The following is a 24,334-nucleotide window of genomic DNA, read 5'->3' on the forward strand; positions in this document are numbered from 1 at the left end:
TCCACTTGCATTTATGCAACTTGCTAGGGTTTTGATGCTAGTTGACCTGAAAATAATAGTAATAAAAAAAAAAAACCAAACAAAACAAACAATGATCTACCCACGTGCTATTAGAAAGCATGTAAATGTGCAAGCATCACTGCCTTAAATAAAACATACTAATTTTGTATAGAGACTGTGGTGTGGAGGAGTTAACAGACCTGCAGTTACACACATTTCTGTTATTTTTCTCCTGTACTACATTATGATATGGAAACAAAGTCTTTTGACCTTGCTTGTTAACAACCAAAGAAATTATATATATTTGCTGTCTAAATAACACTGGAAAGATTACATGAACCGTAATATTGTGTTGTTATCTATTCCTACGAGTCATCTGTAAGCAGAACAAATAACCTTGCATCCCAGGATTTTTAATCTGCTTCTATTACAAAATAGTTCTGAATTCAACAGCCTCTAGCCAAATTATTCAGACAAGTTGCATGGTTTTGCATTGCACCACATTGTATCAGCCTCATGAAATGTATCGATGCAGAACATATTATAACTGTAAAGAAACCTTTCTTGTGTGTCCAGCAGAATGAATTCAATGTACACTTTTCAAAGTACAGTGGATGAAAGTGGAGAAAATGTCAAATATTCCGCTACGGTTATGAACTAAAAAAGATCATGGATGGCTGACCACACAAATTGCTATTCTGGTAAATCATAAGTTATAAACTATCTGCAATATATCTCAAACTAGGCTCTGTAAAGAAACTGATTTAAATACACATAGAAATGCATTTGCAAGGTAAAAGAGCTCCTTTTCTAGTGCTATTTTATTTGTCTTAACACACAAATAGTATCAATATCTCTTAAAACATCCTAACATTTTGACAACTCATTGTTCAGAAATTATATGTTTCGTAAACAATGTTAGCATAGTATCAAATTTCATTTAGAAAAAAGGCGTCATGTTAGTAAGAAGGGAAATAGAGCAAGATGGTCAAGGAGATTCTTAACATACAGTGATTCCACAGAAAGTACACAGCTATTTATAAAAAAATAAAAAAAGAAAACCAAACAAACAACGAAACAGAGCTGATCTGTAAAGGTAGATAATACCCTGAGACTAACAAAATTCCTCAGTCATTTTAGAAACAGTAAAGCTAGTTTCTTAACCCCATGTTTTTTCCATTTTTGCAAGGAGAAGAGTTGGTATTTATAAACCATGGATGTTGTACATAGAAGCATATTGACTTTCACTTAATTCTGTGTTCTTTTAAAAGACAAACTACGTGTATTTCATCTAGAACCTCACTCATACCTCTGCCTGAATCACCTGCTGAAGATGTGGGCACGTGTCTGCCAGAGCAGGCTAGTCATAAAGAAAAGAAGCCTTATTTCTTTCTTAAATAACTCAGACAAAGTCATTTCCGTGCTGGCTGTATTTAAAAAGTAGGGCTGAATTAATGGAATTCTTAAAATCAACGAAGTGCCAATTAGTCTAAAACATATGGTAGATTGTCCTTGATATGTAACAAAATTTAAAATAATTTAATAAACATAAACCACTAATTACAGAAACTGATGAAAGGGCGAGTGCAAACTTATTTGCTTGATTCACATTTTACAATGAAAATTTATTGTTAGTCATATCATAAAGTGTAGTTAGAATGTAGAAAATTAGTTTTGTGCTCATTACCTTTAATGTTCATTCTACAGTGGGGGTACTTTTTTACTATTTAATAACTTCAAAAATAATTAAAGGAATAATTGTTATTAAATATCATTTAATTGAAAGAAGTAGCAAGATAATTATTTCTACCATGTTGTTAAAACATAAACAAGCTATGGTAGTTAAACAACAACATATTACCTTATATTGATACAACAGCTTTAATTACAAGAAATCTGAATTATAAACGTACAGAAGCTTTTTATTCATAGGTGGAACAGCAGCATGGTCACAGCCATACAGAGCAAGTGCATATAAAGCACAAGGCAATTTGCTAAACTATTCTTAGAACCAATTTGATCAATGACATTATGCTGAACATTTGCGTTTCAAAACAGTTTCACAGAATCAGACTTCATCAGACTTCCAGCAACTGCAGTACAATTGCAATTTCAACTAAATATGTATGCAAAGTAGAAGCAACAACATTTACATTTATAAAGCTATTCTGTTAAGTAGCAGTAAGCAAGGCCTTGCTTACTACAGTTAGGAAGAGCGAGCAAAAATTGATCCATTTTCCTGTTGCTCTTGTCAGAACACCATTTACTACAGAGAGTTTTGTAATTTGATGTTTTCAACAAGATTCTTGCACTAGTATTCTGCATACACAACTAGTATACTTACCCCATACAGCCCATAAGCTCATCATATCCGACATACATATTTATTTTGACATTATCTGAGGACACTCCAGATTTGAGTAGACAAAGAAGAGGGAGAGAGATCTCCAAGAGGCAACATTTTAGCATACTGAGTTACCGTTGGAAATTCTAAGGAACAGTATTTCATGGTATTCTATTATCTTCCTCCTCCTGTGAACTCCTCAAACTCCAGGTACCCTCACAATCACTGGAAAGTATTATATTTCCTGACAAAATAATGTTATTTTTTCCCCAAAACTAGTACAGGTGTATCTTAGCTACACAATTCCCATCAACATAAATGGGAGTAATCAACATAAATGGGAGTAACATTCATCTTACAAAGGCAGATAAGGTAGTGTTGCAAAGGAAAAGAGATGTTTAAGATATGAATATTAATCAGTTACACATGCCCTTTTGTAAATGTTCAACCATATATTTGAGGAACACATTCATTTTAACCAGACTTGATCAAAGGTCATACCATATTAGCCACCATGTGACATTTTGAAAAATAGAAAGTAAAACTAAGATTTTTTTTTTCTATTGAATCTTAGAAAAGTCAAGATTAGCTCATTATTTGATTGTTGAATTTCAATTAACTTTTCAAAATGAAACATGAAGTAAAGCTATATACACTATAGATATACCGACAATTGGTTACAGTTTCCCTACTATGAAGGAGACGATGTATTGTAAAGCTTTTAGTTATTTTCTCTTGGAGTTCTCATTGGAAACAAGCTGATTTTTAAATAAATAAATAATTTTTAAAGTGTGCAGAGAGCTGAAATAACGATTCAGTAAATACCTGGAGTTCTAATCTCCTCTATATATAAAAAAGAGATATATTTTTCTTCCCTGTCCTGGACTGATACTAGTAGAGACATCTAAAATTGGGTTTGTTTTTAATAATAAACTATGAATAACGTCTTGTAAACATTTCCTTTTACTAAACTAAAGATTTTCACTGCATTCTATCTAATGATGGAGTAGATATCAGGAAGCAGACACTGGAAGGACAACACATGTATCCAAATGATAACCTCTGTTCTTTACTAATTTTTAATAATAAACCATCAAGGGAAATGATTTGAAAATACTAAGGTACAGAAAGTATTTGAAGACTCAGTAATTTTTTTGAAAGGCATGCTTTATTCATGCCCCAGTTAAAAGAAGAATGAAGGAATAATGACAAATTAATGGGAGATCTTTATATGGGAAGCCAGACTGGCTAATGCAATGGTTTCTCAGACCCTTCAAAAACACTCTGCAAATTATCAATTACAATGGGATTGGTCTTTCACAATTTTTAGGATCACCTTATTTTAATGCAGTAGTTGCTATTAATTTTAACATACATTTTATCCACCAGAATTGTTACATCAAAAGATGTAACACCAAATAATGTTAGATATACCAGCAAAGTTGAATAAATTCTATTAAGAGAATGTAATATTAATTCTGTATTAATTGCACTGATGTATAAGTAAAATCCTCAGGTAAGCGTCATGGAAATTAATAGCATTTCCATCAACTACTCTAATGGATGGAAGATTGTGCTGATGCCTCAGGAGAGTGTTAGACCTTAGTTCTCCTTAGAAATTACACTTGAATTATAGCCTGCTTATTCCAGGTTACATACCCAGAGCTATGGGCTATACATTAAATAAATGACTGATCATTTTTTTTGTTTTCTTTTCATGAGAAGAGGGCATATAGAAGGAATAAGCTTGTTAGATTTTTCTTATTTCAAATTAATATTTTGTTATAATGCATTGAGTAGGGGAATGCAATTGCAAAAAGTTATTTGACAGAACTTACAATGAATATTAAGTATGTTTTTAATATCATGGAACATATTAAAGAAACATGTATTGCTATTATACTTAGTATACTTAATTAAATGAAAACATGAAGGACAAAAATAATCTCTTGTTCATCTCTTCAGTCGCCTTCAACAAGGTCAAAAACAAATGCCTTTTTATCAATAACGTTTGGCAGATCATTTTTCTGACATTTATGTTTTAGGCTTTAACCTTCTGGGTTCTTAAAAGCATTTAAGAATAGTCGTATCAATGCATAACAATCAAAACAGACATAATGAAGACATCTTTTAATTAAGCTGTCATTAAACTCTCCATTTTCTTTGAGTGTCAGGCCTGAACAGAGCTACCAAAACTTTCATCATTTGCAATGAGCATCTCAATGTTTAGCACCATTATTTGAAAAGCAAATAAAACCAGTGTTTTGGGGTTGGGATTTTTTTTTTTTTCAGGTTGTTTTGTTTTCATTGTTTGGGATTGTTTGCTGTTGTTGCTCCTACTGCTCAGCTTTAGTTAGTTAGTTATGGAAAATAAATCTGAAAGTCATCACATTTCCTTAGCTTTTGCTTGAAGGGGTTTGAGCATAATGATGGATTTAGTGCTCTTGTCTGGTAAGATTTACCATGGAATCAGTTATCAGAAACAAACAGAATACCCTGAGCTGTACTTCTTATATGATCCCACCAGCAAATATAACAGAGTAAACATAAGATGTCGTGATAGCTATTGTAATCTATGCAAAGTTGGTTTTTATCAAAAAAAATTACCAGATTTGTTCTCCCTCTGTGCATCACATTCTCAGTAAAATGATCACAGTTCAAAATTGCTGCTGAAAAAATAGTTAGGACAAATTAACCAATGAAGAAGAAAGAATTAAAACTAGAGAGATATTTTCCTGGTGTTAAAAAGAGATAATTTTCTCTGAACTTGTTTTTGTATCACACAAAGTATAAGACTGAAATACTGAACAGAGACATGGATATAAGACCTAATATTTAGTCAATCTAATTGGAGCCAATTTTAAAACAGTCTAATTGTACACAAATGCTGTACTTTAATATTATACTCAAGCCCAATGTAATTAATAGTTTTCTTACAAAACATTACTGCTACACATCAATGCTGCATTTACTCTTTTGGGAATATATCAACATACAGATGCACAGTATACTGATGTTTAAAACAAATGTTAAGTACATAAATATTTTCATTTAAAACATAATTTAAATAGCTATTTAAAATCAGAAAGGTGAAAAATGAAACATAAACCAAGTGGTTCATTACTTAGTTAAAAACTGAGGCTGGAGTATATCCCAGTTTGTCTGAACACCAATAAATCTGTTATACACCACATTCATTAATTAATAACATTTATATATTGATTTTTGCATAGTATTTTTCACTTTACAAGTACAATATAAGCTAGAGGATATGACTTTCATTTTAATGAACCAAGATAATAAAGGTTAATAAAGATAATAAAAGTCTATGTCTTCTAGGTAATGAAAACAGGTATTAAATCATTGGGAGAAATGACTGAGAAAAAGAAGCAGTGAAAAACAATAAAATAAAACATTTGGCTGATAGAAAAAAAAAAAAAAGAGAGAGAGATTGAATGTTATAAGGAGTAATCTTGAGGACTTGAAGAACAAGAAACAGCAAGGAAGGTATGGAAAAGAGCCAGATCTCGTAAATTTATGAGCCATACACACTTCAAGTATCTGCCTCTTTAATGATCTTAGAAATCCAAATGGCACAAATTTCAGCAGTAGCAAAACATCCCAAATAATATATAAAACAAATATCTTCTGGCTTTCTTTTGCTGCCTCTGTGATTACAATTTGTGATGATGACTTGCCATTGTAACAGAATGTGAAAAAACACATTAATCAAGAATCTGAAAAGACAGTAGATATAGATTGTGTTTGCATCAACTCCCGAACAGCAGAAAGGCCCAAACCCCATTGTCTTATCTATTAAGAGACTAACTGGAAATCCTCTTCCTAGAAAGCAATATGAGAAGGCCAAGCTGAGTGCTGTAGAATATAATTACACTACCTCCATATACCACTACTTTATTTTTTATTATATGTTGTCAAGCTGACAAATAAAATTAAAAAGGCAATTTGAATCAAAAACTAGATAATATATATGATTTGTCATCCCTTAAAATAATTGGCTGATATTAATCTTTTCCACAGCTGCAGAACAACAACACAAAATACAGGTACAGTGAGAGGTTCAGTGCAATAGTAAAGATGCACATTTTCCCTCACTAGCCCCATAGACTTCTTGATTAACAGTTTAAGCTAGATTTTGCTAATGAGTTAGCATTGGAAGCATCAGCAGGCAGCTTGAAAGAAGAATTCCTCACTTGCCTTAATTCCAGACTTCGACATCTCTTTTTTCCCCCCACAAGGAATGACTATTTGGAAAAAGGACTATAGAAGAAATTTTACAGAGAGATTTTACAGGCAACTTTCCTAAGACTTATTTTAAAAATGGTTTTGAGCATGTATTGAGTAATAGCAAAAGTAACATTTAATTGATATGAGCTTATTAATATGCAATGACTGTAATGGAACTTAAATTGAAAAAAAAAAAAAAAATGGACATGCCTTTTGAATGTTATTGCCCACAGGATAAAGCAGATTAAAATGCAGAACGTACTTCCTGTCCCAGAGAAAAGAAAAAAAAATAATTCATAAGACTCCTTGACTACAGTTGGACAAATGATTAAGGGGGGGGGGGGGAGGGGAAGAAAAAGCAAGTCTTGCTACTTACATAAAAAACTAGAATTTGCATAGGACATAGATACTGTGTTCAGAGAGCCTCAGGAAGGGAAAAATCTTGTTACCTTAGAGCTAAGACCAGCACTGATATGCTCAGGAAAAGCTCTGTTTTTAGGCCTCAGAATTCACCAACGCATCTTACTGAGGTGGATTTTTTTTACCCTCTTTTCTCCCTAGGACAGAGGATTTTAGAGGATCAAATTTTATAACTTCTCAGATCCTGCAGGCGAACAGACTTTCCAGATAAACACTGTGAACTATAAACCTCAGGTTGTTCAGGGACCAGACCACACAAGGAAAGCTCAGGCTGATTTTGAATCCTGAAGTATTTACTACTTTCTGTGCATTTCTTTCTTGGTTATGTTACCCTAAATGAACATAAAACATTGAACACTCAGTCTTTCTATATTTTACAGGTGTTTCATTATAACACAGAATGCACAATTAGTTGGGGAAGAACATTTTTAAACCTTTGGGCAAAAACCTAAATGCAGAACATGTATTCTATGCTTCGTGCCTGTAAATTCAAATCTGTCTTCAATAAACTGGGAGGGCATGCTTATGCCACTATGTTTTTCTCTTGTTTTGTTTCAGACAAAGTCATTATTGCCTAAACACCTTTAAACTAGATGGAATTCTAATCTAACCTAAATACCTCTAAATTGACCTAATCCTGAAGCCTAAATTAATAAGAATCAGAGTTCAATTGCATAATTTAACAGCAAACAACAAAAAGGGAGGGAAAGAGAAAGGGGGAAATAGGCAAGTTTTTCACAAGGAGTTAAAAGAAATATTTTAGTCTGGAGAAATAACACAGACAACAGCAACTGCCGCACATCTGACTCAGATCCCATGAGCCATTTGGTAAAGTAAGACAAAATAAGGGTAAGGCTGGAAACAGTTTGAATCAATATCGCAAAATCAGTTGTTAGAAAATGTCCATGGAGGCTGTTAAAACAAATCATGTCTCCTTTTCTGTACCCACCTGCTCAGTTGGACAAAAAGCTCTTTCATGAGGCCTAGGCCCAAGTCGAGGCTGAGCCCCAAATCCAGGTCAAATGCCAAATTTCCTCAATTCTTCCCTCTGTCCCAGATTCACCTGATCATTGCTCCTCCTACCCCCACTCACCCTCGCAAGCTTACTCTGAGGCATTACAACCCTAACTATAATGCATGTAACAACCTTAACACTGTAAGCTCAGAATTGGGCTTAAGTAAAAGGTATCCAGGTCACGATGTCTATATTAACAATTTTCACTGTCTCCTGAGACTAAAATCAAACAACTTCCTACCCATAATTATATCATTCAGAATGAGGCACTGTAGTTCATATTATTCCTTGCTAAACCACGTGAATCACCTGGCTTGCAGAAGTGGGTTGTGCATGCATGTGTTAGATAATGCAGACTTGGCATGCTCTGGAATATATATATGGATGTACAGAATATATTCCATATTTCTTAGTCTCTGACAGAGATAATTAGAAATGGACAGCCAGTGTTCTGTTGGCTGCTGCCTTCCTGTTTATACCTGGAAGTCTCACAGCATATGCTTTTTTACTGAAGACATGGCATAAACATCACTATCAGAGTCATGCAAATTACAAGCAGAAAATTTAGTAGGATGCTAGAAATACTTCCTAATGATTTCATGTGAGAAACTAGGTATTAACAAATTACTCACAACACTTCAGCAGTACTGCAAGACTCCCAAATGGAAAGTCACAAACTTTTCCAGTATTTTGATAAATGAAAAGCCAAGGATTAACTGGCATAACAAGAAATTCACAGGCTCTTCAGACATAGCCTAATATTTTTCAGCATAACTGTGAAAGTGCAAGCCATAGCAGTTTAACAAGTGAAAGGAACTGAAAATAAAATTTTCAGGAGTGCTTTATAGTATTGGTTCTCTGTTCTAGTTCAAGCCAACTCATTTCTTCTTGGTTTAGATTATTTAATACATAAACAATGCAGTCAAACATTTGATCTTCCTGGCCCCTATAATGGCCATGATAATGAACATTATTATAAATATATTTTGGGCTATGATTATCATTTACGTGCGAACTGCTGCAAGTTCTTAGACATATATTTTATATTGCAGATTTTCTGTTAGAAAATTTCTGGAAAAAATAAACCTAAAACTTCAAAGTCAGCAGCTCATCATAGGTGCTGGATATTGAAAATTCTACTGTAATACTATAGCTGTTCCAACTACTGTATAATAAAAATAGAAAATGGTTCAAAGTGGAAACTCTTCATTAATACAGCATATGATAAGTTCGAAAGTCTGCTGAAGAATAGTCTGTTAATTCCACAGATCAAGCTAAACACACAAAAATACGTTTCTACACAGTAAGAAATCATTGCATATTTAAAGGCTATAAAGAGCAAAGTTGGGAAATCAGGAATATCCGCAGCACTAGATCTGGTGGTGTCAAAATGTGGCAACTTCACATGCTGTCAGACTGCTCTGACATTAGCCAAGAAGTTAGTTATCCATATACTTAAAAAAGGCGTATTGTACTATGATTTTCTGCACAGTTTTAAAGAAAAAAAATGTCATATTGGAGACTGAAAAACAGTGATTTCAATTGCTCATGAAAATGGTGATTTTTTAAAGACAGCACAATTATCTTGCAAGGAAAAACTCAGTTCAGGCTCTCATATATTGCAGCACTGAAAATTTCTATCAATAATAACAATTCTAGTTATTTCCACCACTGAAGAAGGTTAGGAGTTCCATACAACTGTGACATAAGAATTAAATCAGCTATACATTCTGTTCTATCTAAACAAGCATGAGATATTGCCAGATAATTGCTAAAGTATCTGCCCTCATATTTAATCTATTATAAATAATCTAAAAAACCACCAAAGGAATCTATGGAAAATGAGAACACAGGCAATTCCATCAATGGAAGAGAATAATGATACTGTTACTGGAAAAATGTATGTTCATGGCCCTTTTTTGAATGCAACATAGATACACACAGCAACCTGAAAACTCATGAAGGCAACCTCTTAACTGGAAGGTTCTCTAAACTGGAGCTTTAGATAATTTTTTAGAGGTCCCTAAAGAGCAAGGTGACTTACCTGGCAAAACATGCTGGCACTGCCCAGTGCTCTACGTGCATGGCTTGCTTTCCTCTGCAAACCAGGATGTGAAGAAGCACACAGCTCTGAGTCACATACCAACGTAAGCTTACCAAATGACCAAACTACATGCCTCCTGGCCATGAAAACTAATAAAAAGCTACAGGATAATTAGTCTTCTATGAGAAGAGTGGGGTGAAGATGTGGATAAATCATATATGACAGTACTGTTAGTCCTCTGAAACAGATTGTACATTTCAACTGGCTCAAGTTATGCAAGTTGGAATATCTGTTGTAGGTAAATAATTTCATTCAAGAGAGGTGGCTTAATTAATTATTGAATATATTAGAAGGGTTTTGGAAGTTGTGAGAGGAGCTAAGGGACAGTACAAAGACAGATAATATTGATGTTTTCCTAAGTAAAATGATTTCAAAAGATTTTGAACAATCCATCAACGAAATCTGTACTACAAATATTTGTTATTAAAAATTAAGGACTTCTCAATTTAATTCATCACACATTTTACTATCAATCTATTAGAGTAGTAAATTAAGAAATATTGTCTCTTTTTTGTTACCATGACATTTAGATTTTCTAAAAATATTTTCTATATATTTTCCAAAATATTCTGTAAATTTTTAAAAAATATTTTACAAAATATTTTCTAAAACGTTTTTCTGAATATCTCTTTAAATCTTTTTAAGTTTCATCAGTAAAATCCCCAAAATATTCTACTAAATATATAAATAATTTAAAATAGATAAATTAATTCTATTTTATTATACGTAATTAGTGATTAGGTATTATAATGAATCACGGAATCACACAATGGTTGAGGTTGGAAGGGACCTCTGGAGGTCACCTTGTACAACCTTCCTGCTCAAACACAGTCATCTACGCCAGGTTGCCCAGGGTCACGTCCAGATGGCTTTGAATATCTCCAAGGATGGAGACTCCAAAAGCTGCCTGGGCAATCTGTTCAAGTGTTTGGTCACCCTCAGAGTAAAAAAGTGTTTTCCTATGTATAAAGTTTTTCCCTATTTCTCAAGTTTTTTCCTTATGCATTCAGACTAAATGCCTACTTGTAATCTCTGTACATAAAGAGCTGAATTTAAAACAACAAATCATTTATGATATGAATGCTTGTTCTCACCATGAACACAATCATTTTTTCAAGATAATACCTAAATACTAACAGGATTTTTTTCCCTGCAATTTGACATTTGGAGTCAAGTCAGATAAATTCCCCTTTACTAGAGCATGGGTGATTACACTTTTTTTTACTTTTTTTTTTTTTTTTAAAAAATCTTCACACTGATAAACTTGCATGCATATTGTTTGGTCAAAGCAAATATGACTCTGCTAATATTCATTATAATCTTCTGTTTTGAATAAGTATTCTACTCACAGAACTTGATCCAAGTACTTCTTATATTAAGTGTTTGACTGAAAAAGAAAATCTCCTTTACTGTATTATGTACATTTTGTATGTAAGTATCTGTGCCAGAACTGGTTTTAAAAATTTACTTTATAAAGTTTTGCATTTCTATTATTTTTATACTAACACATATCCATAAAACCAAAAGCTGAACCATCTTTTTTCATCTAGACATATTGACTAGAAAAAAACCCACCATATTTTATTTGCTTTTAAGAATAAATTTTTATATCATGCTTTCATTACTATTTTTCCGTTCTCTTTATAATTTTCTAGCATTAACTTTCTTTCACTTTATGCTTTATCTGCTTTTAAAAATCTCTTTAGAGGATCATTTCTTTCTAACAGAGGTCCAGGAAGAAATAGTTTTCCTATTTTATAAAACATACTGAGAAATTAAACTAGCCAGATCTTGAAACACGGAGAGAAACTAGCATTTAGAGTTTCTGGCTGTAATTCAGACTTTTTTTCTTGAAACACCCAGATTCAGAAGGGGGAAAAGAAGGTGTTTTTTATCATCTTTGTTGGCCTGATTGTAGGCCTTATGGTTCCTCAGGTGTTGCTACCATGACTACCAGGAAAGAGAAACTAAGAAACCGATCTATGCTGGCTTCAGACAGTCCTTGGAGATAGTTCAGCCCTTTTCCTTGTTTTACAGAACCATCACAGTACTTTTGCTTCTAGCTACCAGAAGACGAGCAGGATTTGTTAGCTGAGAACTGTTTTGGGAGTACTGGATTCATGATAAAGGTGTGGCAGGTGGGAAATATTCAAGTGGCATATAGTGCTTGAAGCTGGGAAATCCAATATCTCAGGAAACACCTACATTATGCGACAGTTCAAAACTCCTAAATTCAGAGATCACTGTGATCATGTACCTCATGCAGGCATGTTTTTGTTGATCAGTTAACTTGAACACCATGATGCTTTGACAGGCAGTTCCTCTGGTTGCTGCTTGGTCTGAAATCCAGTGAGTACAGGAACAAATTGTTGCCCTTGAGCAGATGCTGACAGTTGCTTTAAGGGACAACCTCTCCTGTCTCCCTCTGAGATTCTGTTGATATACATAATCTCTAGTTTGTGAAACCAGAACAGAACTTAACTTGCTATCTTTGAAAGATTTCTGGGCTTTCAAATCAAAACAGCTCCTGTTTACTTGTCAAATCAAGTCTATATTTTTGCAGGTGGTGTTACTGAAAAAGTTAGTTTCTGAACATTACTCCAATAGACACAAACAACGCAAAGCTGGCATGCAATTTATCCCTTAAGTGCCAGAGAATAATCTGTACCTTGTGGCGTAATCTTACTAGGGGTTGATAGGGCCTAAAGTCGTATCCTTCCTTGGCTGGCCACCCGTCTGCTCCCAGCAAAATGCATCCAAGCATTAAAACAGCTGACCACCACATAAACATCTTTACAGGTCTGTTCCTGTCAAAATAAAAGGTAACAGTTCAGTGACAGCCTGCAATATTACTTTCACACAAGTCATATTAAAAAGTTTACAATACTGATATTCCATTCGTGGACTTGAATAAATATAGTAGTAATAAGGTAAACCATTTGGCACAATGGCAAAAAGAAAAAGGAAAAAAAGGTAGTGGTTTTTGAGACCAAAGCATCAATTTGGTTGTACTGAACTGAACATTTTCTTATCACTATTTGATACTCATATGAGACGTTCACTGAGGAAATAACCAGGAAAAGCCTCAGAAAATTACATCTCTCAGAAAATGTACATCATCTGATATACATGAACCTTTTCTTTACACTAACCTTTTCTTTTAAATAGAGTCTTCTGTGATGCACTGTTCACAACCTGAAAGCTATAATGTAAAACATCTAGCATACATCTATTATAATCTTTATCTTACCATCACTGAAGCCTAAAATGTAACCAAAGCACTGTATCTTATGCCAGTATTCTAGAGGAATTTCTAAATTGCATTATTGAAATTATGTATAGTCTATAAGCTTTATTGCATATGTGAGTATTATAAGAACATTTATGCTCTATTAAGTAAGCTCTCCGAATTTGCCCTAAAATTCACTGCAATCAAGCGCCAAAATCAGGGTAGATCATTTGAATATCTTAATAGCTGATGCAACCTTCTGTTTCATGGAAATAGAAATTAGCAGAACACTCATCTATTTGCAATTTTAATATCAAATGAAAATACTAATTAACAATTTCAGACTTCCAATTTTGAAGGTACATTATACAAGTAAATACCAATATCCATCCAGTAGACCGCAAACAATATGGTGTGCATGCAATCTTGCCCACTTCATGTGCACTCTGTCCACAAGCTTGTCATCCGGCAGTCATCATAACAACCCAGTTTGTACTGATTGCAATGTTCTACCATATCTTAAACCAGGTTATGAAAAAATTACTTGATATTGTAATGAACACAACATTTGATTTTTCCAGAGAAACTAGGCTGGTTTGTTGAGCTAGTCCTAAATTATCCATCTACCACGATACATTAAGGTGTGACCCATTAGAAATAAAATTAGGATATTTTAGATATTCAGATATTAGGAAGGGAGATACACACCAATATGGAAAAACGCAGATAACTGTTTCTAATGTTAAAGGCCTTGAGAAACTTATGTTGTGAAATTTATGAGAAAGTTCTTACAAAAATGCTGAAAAAATCATAGAGAATTTGTGTCAGAGTTGCTTTTGCCTGGACAAAGATATTATAACTTCATAAAGATAAGATCAGAACCATTGAAGGAGTGTAACAATCATTCTCACAGATTTTATAGATACATATGACGTGAGAGTTTCCTTAGGTGGTTCCCAATGGACCTACAAATGTGCATTTCATAAGTGGTTTCAGTACCTATTAAAGATATTAAACATTTATTATTGATATTCAGCATCTGCGTTGAAACTATCATGCTAAACAGACAACACAGCAAACTGAGACTTGTGCAAGTCATTCTGTTTAGCTTTTGTTATCCAATCTTGTAATATGGGACAGAGATGAACAACTTCTATGCAGGCTGACTTATGCAAGAGTGTTTATTATTTTTTTTCCCTTTCTACCTTTCCTCTAATGTACCAACCTTGCTAATGTAGAAAGCTCTGATAAGAATAAAGATACACATGAATAAGTTTAAAATGTCCTAAGTGTGCCCTAAAAGAGCAGAGTGTGTACAGAATGTTAAAGTCTTGCCTAATATTTCCTTTTTTATAGGAAATCAGCATATAGCAGTAGTCCTGAGAGCCACCCAAAGGCAGAGACTGCATAGAATTAATTCCTGTGGAGATATCAGAGATATTGAATGGACTCTAGCCTTACATCTATTCACAGTCTCAGTAATGGGATCCTGCATAAGTCTGCTACCCTTCTTTGGGGACCACTTTACGCAGCTTGGTAAAACCACTTTAACATTTGCTGTCTGATCCATTCTCATTCCAGCTGACTTTTACCAGCCTGCCAGGCTTTCATACTTTTAACTCAAACTCAGCTTGAGATTAATAAACCATACTACTTTGACATCAGCTACCTTTTGTTCCATCAAAACCAATCTCATTCTGGGTTTCCCTGTTAATCAAATTTCAGATTTCTTCTCATTTATCATTGCTTATTCCAATAGCTCACACTTCAAGTGCCTTATTTTGGTACTTCAGTTTTTCTAATATACATTGTAGTAGTATGTCTCCTATGAGATCTCTCAGAGAACATATCAAGCAGTGAATTATTTGAAACAAAGACAAGCTCTATTACAGATATTTTACATAAATAACTTGAGGCTTCTTCTTTTATACCTGTTCAGTTACTGGATATTAAAGTGATGATAGAAAATAACACAGTGAAGAAGTTTTCTTGGGTTCACCTCACACTTCCACCAAAACAGAACTGTTAATCAGATGTTCCAGTGGACCTTTACTATGGGGTTATTACAACAAATTTAGCTCACTGACTTGAAACACTTATTTCGGAACTCTGAGAATTCAAGTATGTAATGGAATGGCATTTTCCTTCACTGCCTCTTAGTTCTCAGTATCACTGTTACTGGAACAATAACTCCATTACAGGGAGGGAGGGGGAGGGGAAAAAAAAAAAAAAAAGAAAAAAAAAAAGAAAAGAAAAGCCAGAATCTTGTCTTTTAATCTTGAAGAAAACACCCCTTTATTTGTATTTGAAAAAAATGTCTTTGAAAATAGTTTATTGTTGACTTGCAAGGTCAGAATCAGATTAGTTTAGCAGTTATGCATGCTAAAACTAGGTACGCACAGTTGAACCTTTGTCCCCTTTGTGTACTTGCAGAATATCTCTCTGTACAATGAAAATGAGGTTGGAGAACAGTCATTTCACAGAGATGGTAAGGGCAGCCACATTCCACCACCCTCTCATCTAAACTGCATACATTTTAGCCTCATGTGGCATAGAAGAATAGAGCCCTTATAGTTTTGAAAATTGTTTGACCCTGAAAGGTTTCTCCTTTGTACTTGTCCAAAAGAAGAGAAAATTATTACATGCTCAGTTTCTGACTTCATTGCCTGTTGCTTGGATCAACACTTAGGATGTAAATTAAAGAAGTCAGCTTTTTGGGCAGATGCCACCTAAAATTCAAAAAGTATGTAGGCATTCTGCAGTTATTATTTGCCTTTTCAGAATTTTTTTTTAAAAAATCAATTTTTTTCAAAGTATCACTAATTTTCTATTGAATTTATTGTACAATTTAAGTGGCTACTTAAAAACTACTACCAAACCCACAGTTCTCTTTAAAACAATGCTACTAAGTGGTTATTTTAAGTAGAGTTATGATCTGTCCTTAATGACTTACATTGTTAAGGAGCTGAATTAAAGAGATGGAATAAAAATGAGTTTTCAAAGCTTCATTGCAATTCCAGATTTTGCTGCTGCATACAGGCAAACAGAAAGAAATAAGGTATTAACTCTATATATTCATGATTTCTAAAAAAACTTGCTTCGTATTCCTTTATTTACAGCACAAATGGGAAGTAAAGGATATTTGTAAAATACATTTATTATAATGGTTATATTATCAAACAACCAGAAAGATGGTCATACCATGGACTCTGGAAGAAAATTATACATTTCTGAACTCAAATTTTAATTATGGATCTAGATGCTGTTTCCTCATTGATCACAATCTGACAGAATTTTATGTTTCAGTGCTTAGATAACATTTTTCTGTATGTTTAACTTTATGAATTACATACTATTTGTATAATGTTTGCTTTTAGTTTTATTATATGACTACTTTTATTTTCACTGGGTTTTTTCCACTTTGTTTTTTTTGTAAGTCATGGTGGACATACTGAGTTTTAAGCTGTCAGAAACTTTCTCATAGATCATTAAATTTGGATATATGAATGACTACAGTTACTTAGCATGCTTTTATTAAGTGCATAGGATATTATATAAAAGAATATATCTTTCACAAGAACTAGGTTTAAGGAATTTCAGGGTCAAACAAATAGTAATTCAGTTTTGATTATAACATTTAACTGTATTTTATAGGAAAATGTTGAAAATCAAAGATCTGAAGCATCAATAACACAGATTTTAATAAATATTCTGAAATATGAGAGTTCAACAAATATAGCTTATTGTGGAGCTCCTAAGTACAAGCAACTTCATCTTTTGTATTTTTCTGCTACCACTGTTTGGAAAAGTGGCGGGGGGGGCAACATTCTGCTTTAATCTCCCAGACAGTGTCTGAGAACCTCGGATGAGGCGGAGAGGATGGTGTGCACGCCTTAATCAAAGATGAATAAAGCATTAATCTCACTTTATGTCTCTCAGGGGACCCACTGCAGACAGAAACCTAGTATCTGAATTAAGCAGCTGCACAGCCAGAGAAGAGAGAGGAGAGGCCAGCTCTGAGAGAAACAATCCAAGAAATAAGTGAATGTTATTCAATTATACTTGACAATTTCAGTGAAATGTTATTGAACAGATATTTTTCTTCTCTTGTGTGTTTCACATCACTGAGGCATCATGCAGAAAGCAGTATAGTGAATTTCTTTGTGCTCTGAAAGTTCTGAAATCAGATAGTCAGGGAGATACATTCCTGACCCTTACGTTTTTTCCGGTGATGTTTTTGTTCATGCAACATACTGAAGTAAATATATGCCCCATGTATTAAAATACAGCTTTTATACACCTGTAAGAATTTCAAGATAAGATAATAACTTAACATGTTGATTAATATAATTATGAATAGTTTGCTGTTTTCTAGAGATCTTTATTATCATCTGACATGTTTTGGTCTTCTGAGATTATTTAAGTATGAAGATATTTCTAAGACCTTGCAGAAATAAGTAGTTCTACCCCATATTTTTACCACTCTAATGTTAACAGCTCTTTATCCTCTATGTTTATTTCACTTTTCACCTCTTTATCCTGGAGGTGTCATCAAGCAGTTTTTAATCCAAGTGTACCTTATATTTCCAAAAACCTTGCTCCATTTCTTTATTTGCATAAATCACTTATGTGATACAGTAATGAGAGGCAAATACTGTTTAATAACTACTTATTATTAAATTGGTGGCCAAAGGTAGACGCTTAATGGATAAGTAAAGAAACAGGAAGAGAACAGACAAGTTAGTATATTCCTCCAACCCCATTTACCCTCTGAGCTAGAAACTGCAGCTAGCCATTTTGTCTAATATCCACTGATAGACTTTAGCAGCTTAAGTTTGTCTACTAACTTTTAAAATTTGGGTATTATTATTTCCATAACATTATGTAGATGTGAAGCATGTTCTTTCTTTATATTCATATAACTGTATTCAGAAATCTGATGAGTTTATTTAATCTGTTTATTCTCTTTTCAAACAGAGACAGTCTGTACCTCTGGGTTTTCCTGGGGTTTTGTTTGTTTGTTTGGGGATTTGTGTGTGTGTGTGTGTGTGTGTTTGTTTTGTTATTGTTTTGTTTTGTTGTTTGTTTGGTTTTTAAATTGGGGGGGGGAGGGGGGGGTGTTTGTTTTTTGTTTTCCTCTGTATATTCCTTATTGTATTATATTTTTAAAGTAATTTTAAGGAATTTCTTCACCATGAGGGTGGTAAGGCGCTGGAACAGGCTGCCCAAAGAAGCTGTGAATGCCTCATCACTGGGAGTGTTCAAAGCCAGGTTGGATGGGGCTTTGAGCAACCTGGTCTAGTGGAAGGCATCCCTGCCCATGGCAGGTACATGATCTTTAATGTCGCTTCCAATGCAAGCCATTCTATGATCCTATAATTTAACCAGGGACTAATAAGATATTCAAGACAGGGATGCACCAAGCACTTAAATTGGATTCAATATTCCTTTCTCAATAATTCTCATACACTAAAATATTTTAATATACTTATAGTTTATAATACAAATTATTGTAATCCGTAATTTGTTATGTACATTTATATTTCTGTAATAAATCATATATGTTAAATATTTTATAATAAAATGTATAGGTTAAAACATAAAGGGAAATTAAAAAATTCCAGCCCATCTTTTGGTATAGATATTATTACTTTGCCACTAAACACAGACCTGAAATTCTCAGACAACTATTAACAATAACTCCCTTATCTTATGCCCTATGAATGCAAACATCTAATTCACAGCTACTCATTGTATGTAAATAGGATGTGAGGCTTTTTTCTCCCCTCATTGCATGTAAATAATTAGGGTTCTTTGGTTTTTTTCCCTCATTGCATATAAATAATTAGAGTGCTTTCGTTTTTTCCTCCTGTGCATTAATTCTCTTATTAAAATAGCAGGTGAGACTCATTCTTATCATTAAACTGATCTGTATTGTGGGACTCTTCTGCATTGTTTTCTGTCAGCCTCACATTTGCCTTAAAAGCTGAGGAAGGGTAAAAAATGTGGAACATATAATGGTTATTCCTTATTTCTCATTGTACAGTAAGTTCTTCAGTATCAAATTTAGATTTTTCCTTTCTGCTTCTCAGAAAGCTCTGTCATCTTACTTTCTAGTCCATTTCCAGAGCATTTATGAATCTGATGCACATTGCAGTTTTCTCAGTATTGACTTCTCTCCATTGCAGTTACTTCTGAAATTTTTTGGTAAATTATTCTCTGTAAGAGGATTCTTTTATTCTGTGACAAGTTTGTTCCTTAAAACCCTTGAGTGAGAAACACTGCTGGGAGAGTTGTATCTTCAGAACTGGCAGATGGAATACCTTAGGGCATCTCACTTCCCTGTCTTGGTAAGGGAATTGAGACCATAAGGTCATTCTTCAAGCAAGTAACCTGCCCTGCCCCATGTAATTTGTGGCTTTACCTTTCTATCATCTTCTTTTCATAACATTTCCAAAACTGTTATTATACTGAGAACCTCATTATAACAATATTTACCTGTGTATTCATTTTGCAGCCATTCATATAGAGACATATGTATATGATTTGTCTTATGAGGGTATATATGTTCTTCAAGCTGACCCTTATTACTGGTGTGGGGAAAAATACTCTGTTCAAAACAGAATTTCAAAGAAGAAATATTTAATCACTGTTTTCTACTGAAAATTAGGAAACACAAGTATGAGATATTAATATTTTATTTCATTAGAGAAAATTCTACTTGATGAAATTCTACTTGGTATACACTCTTGATTAAAAATGCAATCATTGAATACATTTGGTACAACGTAATCAAACACAATTTAGACTGCTCAGCAGAGCAACCGGAGCTAATCTAGCCCTGAAACTTTTGGACCGTCTCAGGAGTGGTTTATGCTGCAAGATGCTCAGTTACAGTTAAATCACTATTTTACTTACTAAAAAAACAAAGTGCAAAATACCATAAAATAATATATTACCTCTTTACTTAGATTAGTCTATTGATTTTCCAGCATTCAACTCTTTGTGTTTCCAACTCTGGTAGCTGATGATGAATAATCTTCAACGTTTCTATTGCACATAAACCCTCAAATAGTATTAATAATGGCAATAGGATTTAAGCACACATCCAAACCCTGAGGCAGACAGCCTTATATAAACTGAATATCCAACCTCTTTGAACTTTAGTTATTACTAGTAAATTCAATGTATGTTCTTCTGTAAGCAAAGGCACATTAAATTGATAGATATCAGGACTTGTACATTACACTTCAATATGTACATGCACAAATTACAGATATTTATAGTTTCTGTGTGTGATGCACATTGCCTGCTTTATCTTAAAACTAATGACACTGTTACACTCAGTAAGAAAGGAATAACTGCTTTGAAAGTAATTGGTTCATTTATTCAGCTCCTAAACCACCAGCAATAGCAAGTTTTGGAGATGTGGGGAAATATTGCTTATCTAATTTTATTTGCATAAAAGGGTGTGTAAAAACTAGTATACATAACAATTCAAATACTTTTCAGGGCAAAGAAAATTACATTTAAAGTTCACACAGCTGCCAGAGTTATCCCTGCTATAAGCTCATCACACCTGAGTTCATTTCAGTGCTTGAGAAAATGCAAGGCAAACCTCTACCTCTTTTCCCTCTCCTGCTAATGCTTTTCACCCTTGCAAGTTCAATATTTTGTAGAAAACAACCTAAATTCTAGTTCTGACACCTTCCTTATGAATATCTAATCATGATTAATATATTCTAGAATACCATGGTGAGTGCTTCCTCTCAAAGTTTATTATGCTTTCTAAATCTTCTCAGCAGTTCATTGGTAATGTAAATTTTGTTCTCTGCCTGATTCTTCTTTTAGAATTGTTGGACAAGGAGAGATGTTGATATTATGAGAATTTAGCAAATATATATTGAGCACTATTTTACCTCTCCCCATGCTGTAATCTTCACAAAGCAGATTGAAAAAATATCATATGATACACAACCAGTTCCAAATGTGATGATCTAGCTACACATACAGTGTATTACAAAAATCTAATTAATGAAAGCTGGCTTAGCCAGAGTTTTATACGAAGAGTGAAAAAATATACCTAAATACAAGAATGACCTATTCAATAATGTATTTATATTTAAAATTAAGAATTTTTCCACTTTCAGTGAAATTGCTTCCAAAATTCCTCAACTATTATGCTCTTGTTCTGTGTTACTAAGTGGCGACTAACCAGGATATTTGGCATTAAGAACAGAAACATAATTTGAAAATACGACCATTCCACCCCAATAAACTGATTTAATCATCTTAATGCACCTATAAAGAATAATAAATGAAATCTTAAATAGTGGCTAGATCACTGCATTCCTTCAGCCTTTAAGAGAAAAGGCACATCAGATATTAACCTTTGTTTAAAAGGACATTTTCAACATATCAAGGAGTAGTACTCTATACCCTCAAGACGTGTCAGTCTTTGTATTTATATGCTATTAATCCAGAAAAAAAAAAAAAAAATAGAATAAAGGCAGTTATCTATTTTGTGTCAATCAGAAAAAAAGCCTAAGTTCTGTTACCATATTCAGTGTTATTAATTAGTCTATAATGCAGCTACAGTAACAAATATACACCATGCTCCTTTGCTTCTAACTTTGAGCATTTCATTGTATATACTGATGGGTACAAATACCTGTCAGGAAAGAATACATTGCTACCCTTTCTTAAAATACTTTCATCTACCATTATGGTTTCATACCAGAAAGGCATCTGCAAACAGGGTATTTTTTTCTACAGAGATTATTACATTGCATGAACTTTGAACAAGTAGCAGAAGTTTTAGCCAAAAGTGTGTGTTCTCCCATTAGCCTACCTCTACTATATCACACCCTAGTGTGGTATAGCCCCCACATCTTTACATGCAGTCTGCATCCCCAAAAACCTCACAACAAACCCCTCCAAGCTATCACATCAATAATGTGATGCTTACAAAGTAATCACAGTATCAGATTTTCTCTACAAATGCAGCCATAACTTGTATCTAGCAAAGTTTGTCCTCATTAAAATGCTGCGTGGAAAGTGGATTGCAGTGTCGTGCTGGCATCTCTCCCTGCCAGGCCTTGCTGCCAGCTCTCACGCACAGAACACCTCACGCTGTCACCTTCCAGCTCTCCTCCAGAAGCCACAATCATGCTCTGAACCAGAGTTGTTAGGTCACCTTAACTACGTGCAGCAGGCTTGGAGCTTGCAACAGCGAAACGCAGTGCTGCCACGGCAGCCAACAGCTCGTGCATCTGCGTCCCAATCTGTTCTGTCTCTCAGCAGCTACTTTATGTGGCTACAGCCACTGACTACGCAGGCACACGCTCCTCATCCTGCACCCACTGAAAACGGCTGGCACACTCATTTCAGAACAGTCACCGATGCTCCTGACAGCTCATGTGCTGGAACACACAAGCAGAGGACTATATTTGTTTATAAATTGCAGGAAAAGCACTCACCATGCCAAATGAATCCAGCCTTCTCTTGACTCCTGTCCCTCTATCCCTCACTCCTTTCCCAGTTTAAATTGCAAAACCATCATGCTGCACAAGTGGAAGATGGAGTGCAGACCCCTGCGCTCCTGGTCCTATGGTACCACACTTGGTCTTCATGCAGACATTACAAACACATCAAGTGCCTCTGAGATGCATCCCTCAGGGCACCTCTGTGGCGAGCAGCCAGCACAACGGCCAGGTTTTCCTGTCTTTCACTGTTCCTCTCCCTCTGCCTCCACGGCTGATTGCACTCTCAGGTGCTGGCAGGTAACAACAAGAACCCAGACAGCAAGTGCCTGGTGGGGGATGCAAGGAAGGTGCATCTACTCAGAGCTTTTCTAGAAGAGCTTTGGAACTGGGTGTAAAGCTTACAGGTGGCTCTCATGAGCCCAGACACAAGTGGCATGAGTGAACCAGGGACATTTCTGAAAGGCCAGAACACCTGGAATGGGGATGCAGCAGGGACCCTTACTAAGTGAAATCTTTGCTGCTAACTACATGCTCTGATTTAATCTTACTCTTTAGAATACATTCATTTATTTAAAGGATGACACCAGATTTCTTAGTGTCAGTGACCCTGGTTTCAATTAAATACAATGAAATAAGAAATGGCAATTTTGTCATAATGTTCTCCACATAATCTCACAACTGCAATCTCACAACTTCTTTAATATTACAGAAATCAGAACAAAATGAGGGTGCTATATTTTATTTATCTCAGAGGAGCTTTTTTAATAGAACTGAGTTGTGCATGTTGATCTATTTTTTTTCCTAAGTCTTCAGTATCAACCTCAGGAAACTGGTGTATTTTGTCATCAGTGATATATGCAAATGCTAGTTAGTGGAAGTTTTACTGTCAACAAGGCAGTCTTCTTATTCCCTCATTAAGAAAGCTTGTTATAGCTGGTTCTTCTATATCCCAGGGGATTAATATTTATCATCATGGCAATATCTGAACTAATGAGAATCCAACTGCTTTATGTTATGAAATCAGAGATATAAAATCTGCCAGCTTAGAACTAAGGCAAATATTTTAGTACCGTTAGGATTTTACAAAATTTGTAAAATAACACCTAGCATACCTCTGCGTAACTGTGTGCTCCGAGCATGCTAGAAAAGATAAATATTTTGTTTTTCAACTTTTTTATTTAGTCTTCTAAAATAAAATACTGCAAACATTAATTAAAAGAAAGAAGAAACAACAGCTGTAGACACTTACATAGCAAACTGTTAAGTACATTTTTGAGAAAATTTGTCATCCTAGAGAAGGCAAAAATGCCACTTAAGATATAATTTTCTTTTAAACAGGTAAGCTACTAAATGAAAATGAAAATTCCTCCCTATTTGCCATGATACTCTAATCTACCACTCTTACTTCTCCCTGTTGTTATTCAACAGAATTTTGGGTTTTGCTGAAACATCACTTACCAACAAAACCATTGAAGCCTTAGTGTTGTTG

At 34.3% G+C, this 24,334-nt stretch overlaps 1 protein-coding gene across 1 annotated transcript in view; it reads right to left on the reverse strand.

The window, feature by feature from the left end:
- Window positions 1-12,922, reverse strand: part of FSTL5 (follistatin like 5) — a gene marked incomplete at both ends in the record, with an annotated part of 271,920 nt that extends 258,998 nt beyond the window's left edge. The window contains one exon of the mRNA XM_080343428.1: window positions 12,800-12,922. Within this exon, the coding sequence (XP_080199554.1) occupies window positions 12,800-12,922 (123 nt within the window). The remainder of the gene's footprint in view (window positions 1-12,799) is intronic.
- Between the last annotated feature and the right edge of the window lie 11,412 nt (window positions 12,923-24,334).

This window comes from Nesoenas mayeri (assembly GCF_963082525.1).
Source record: "Nesoenas mayeri genome assembly, chromosome: 4".
Classification (NCBI taxonomy): domain Eukaryota; kingdom Metazoa; phylum Chordata; class Aves; order Columbiformes; family Columbidae; genus Nesoenas; species Nesoenas mayeri.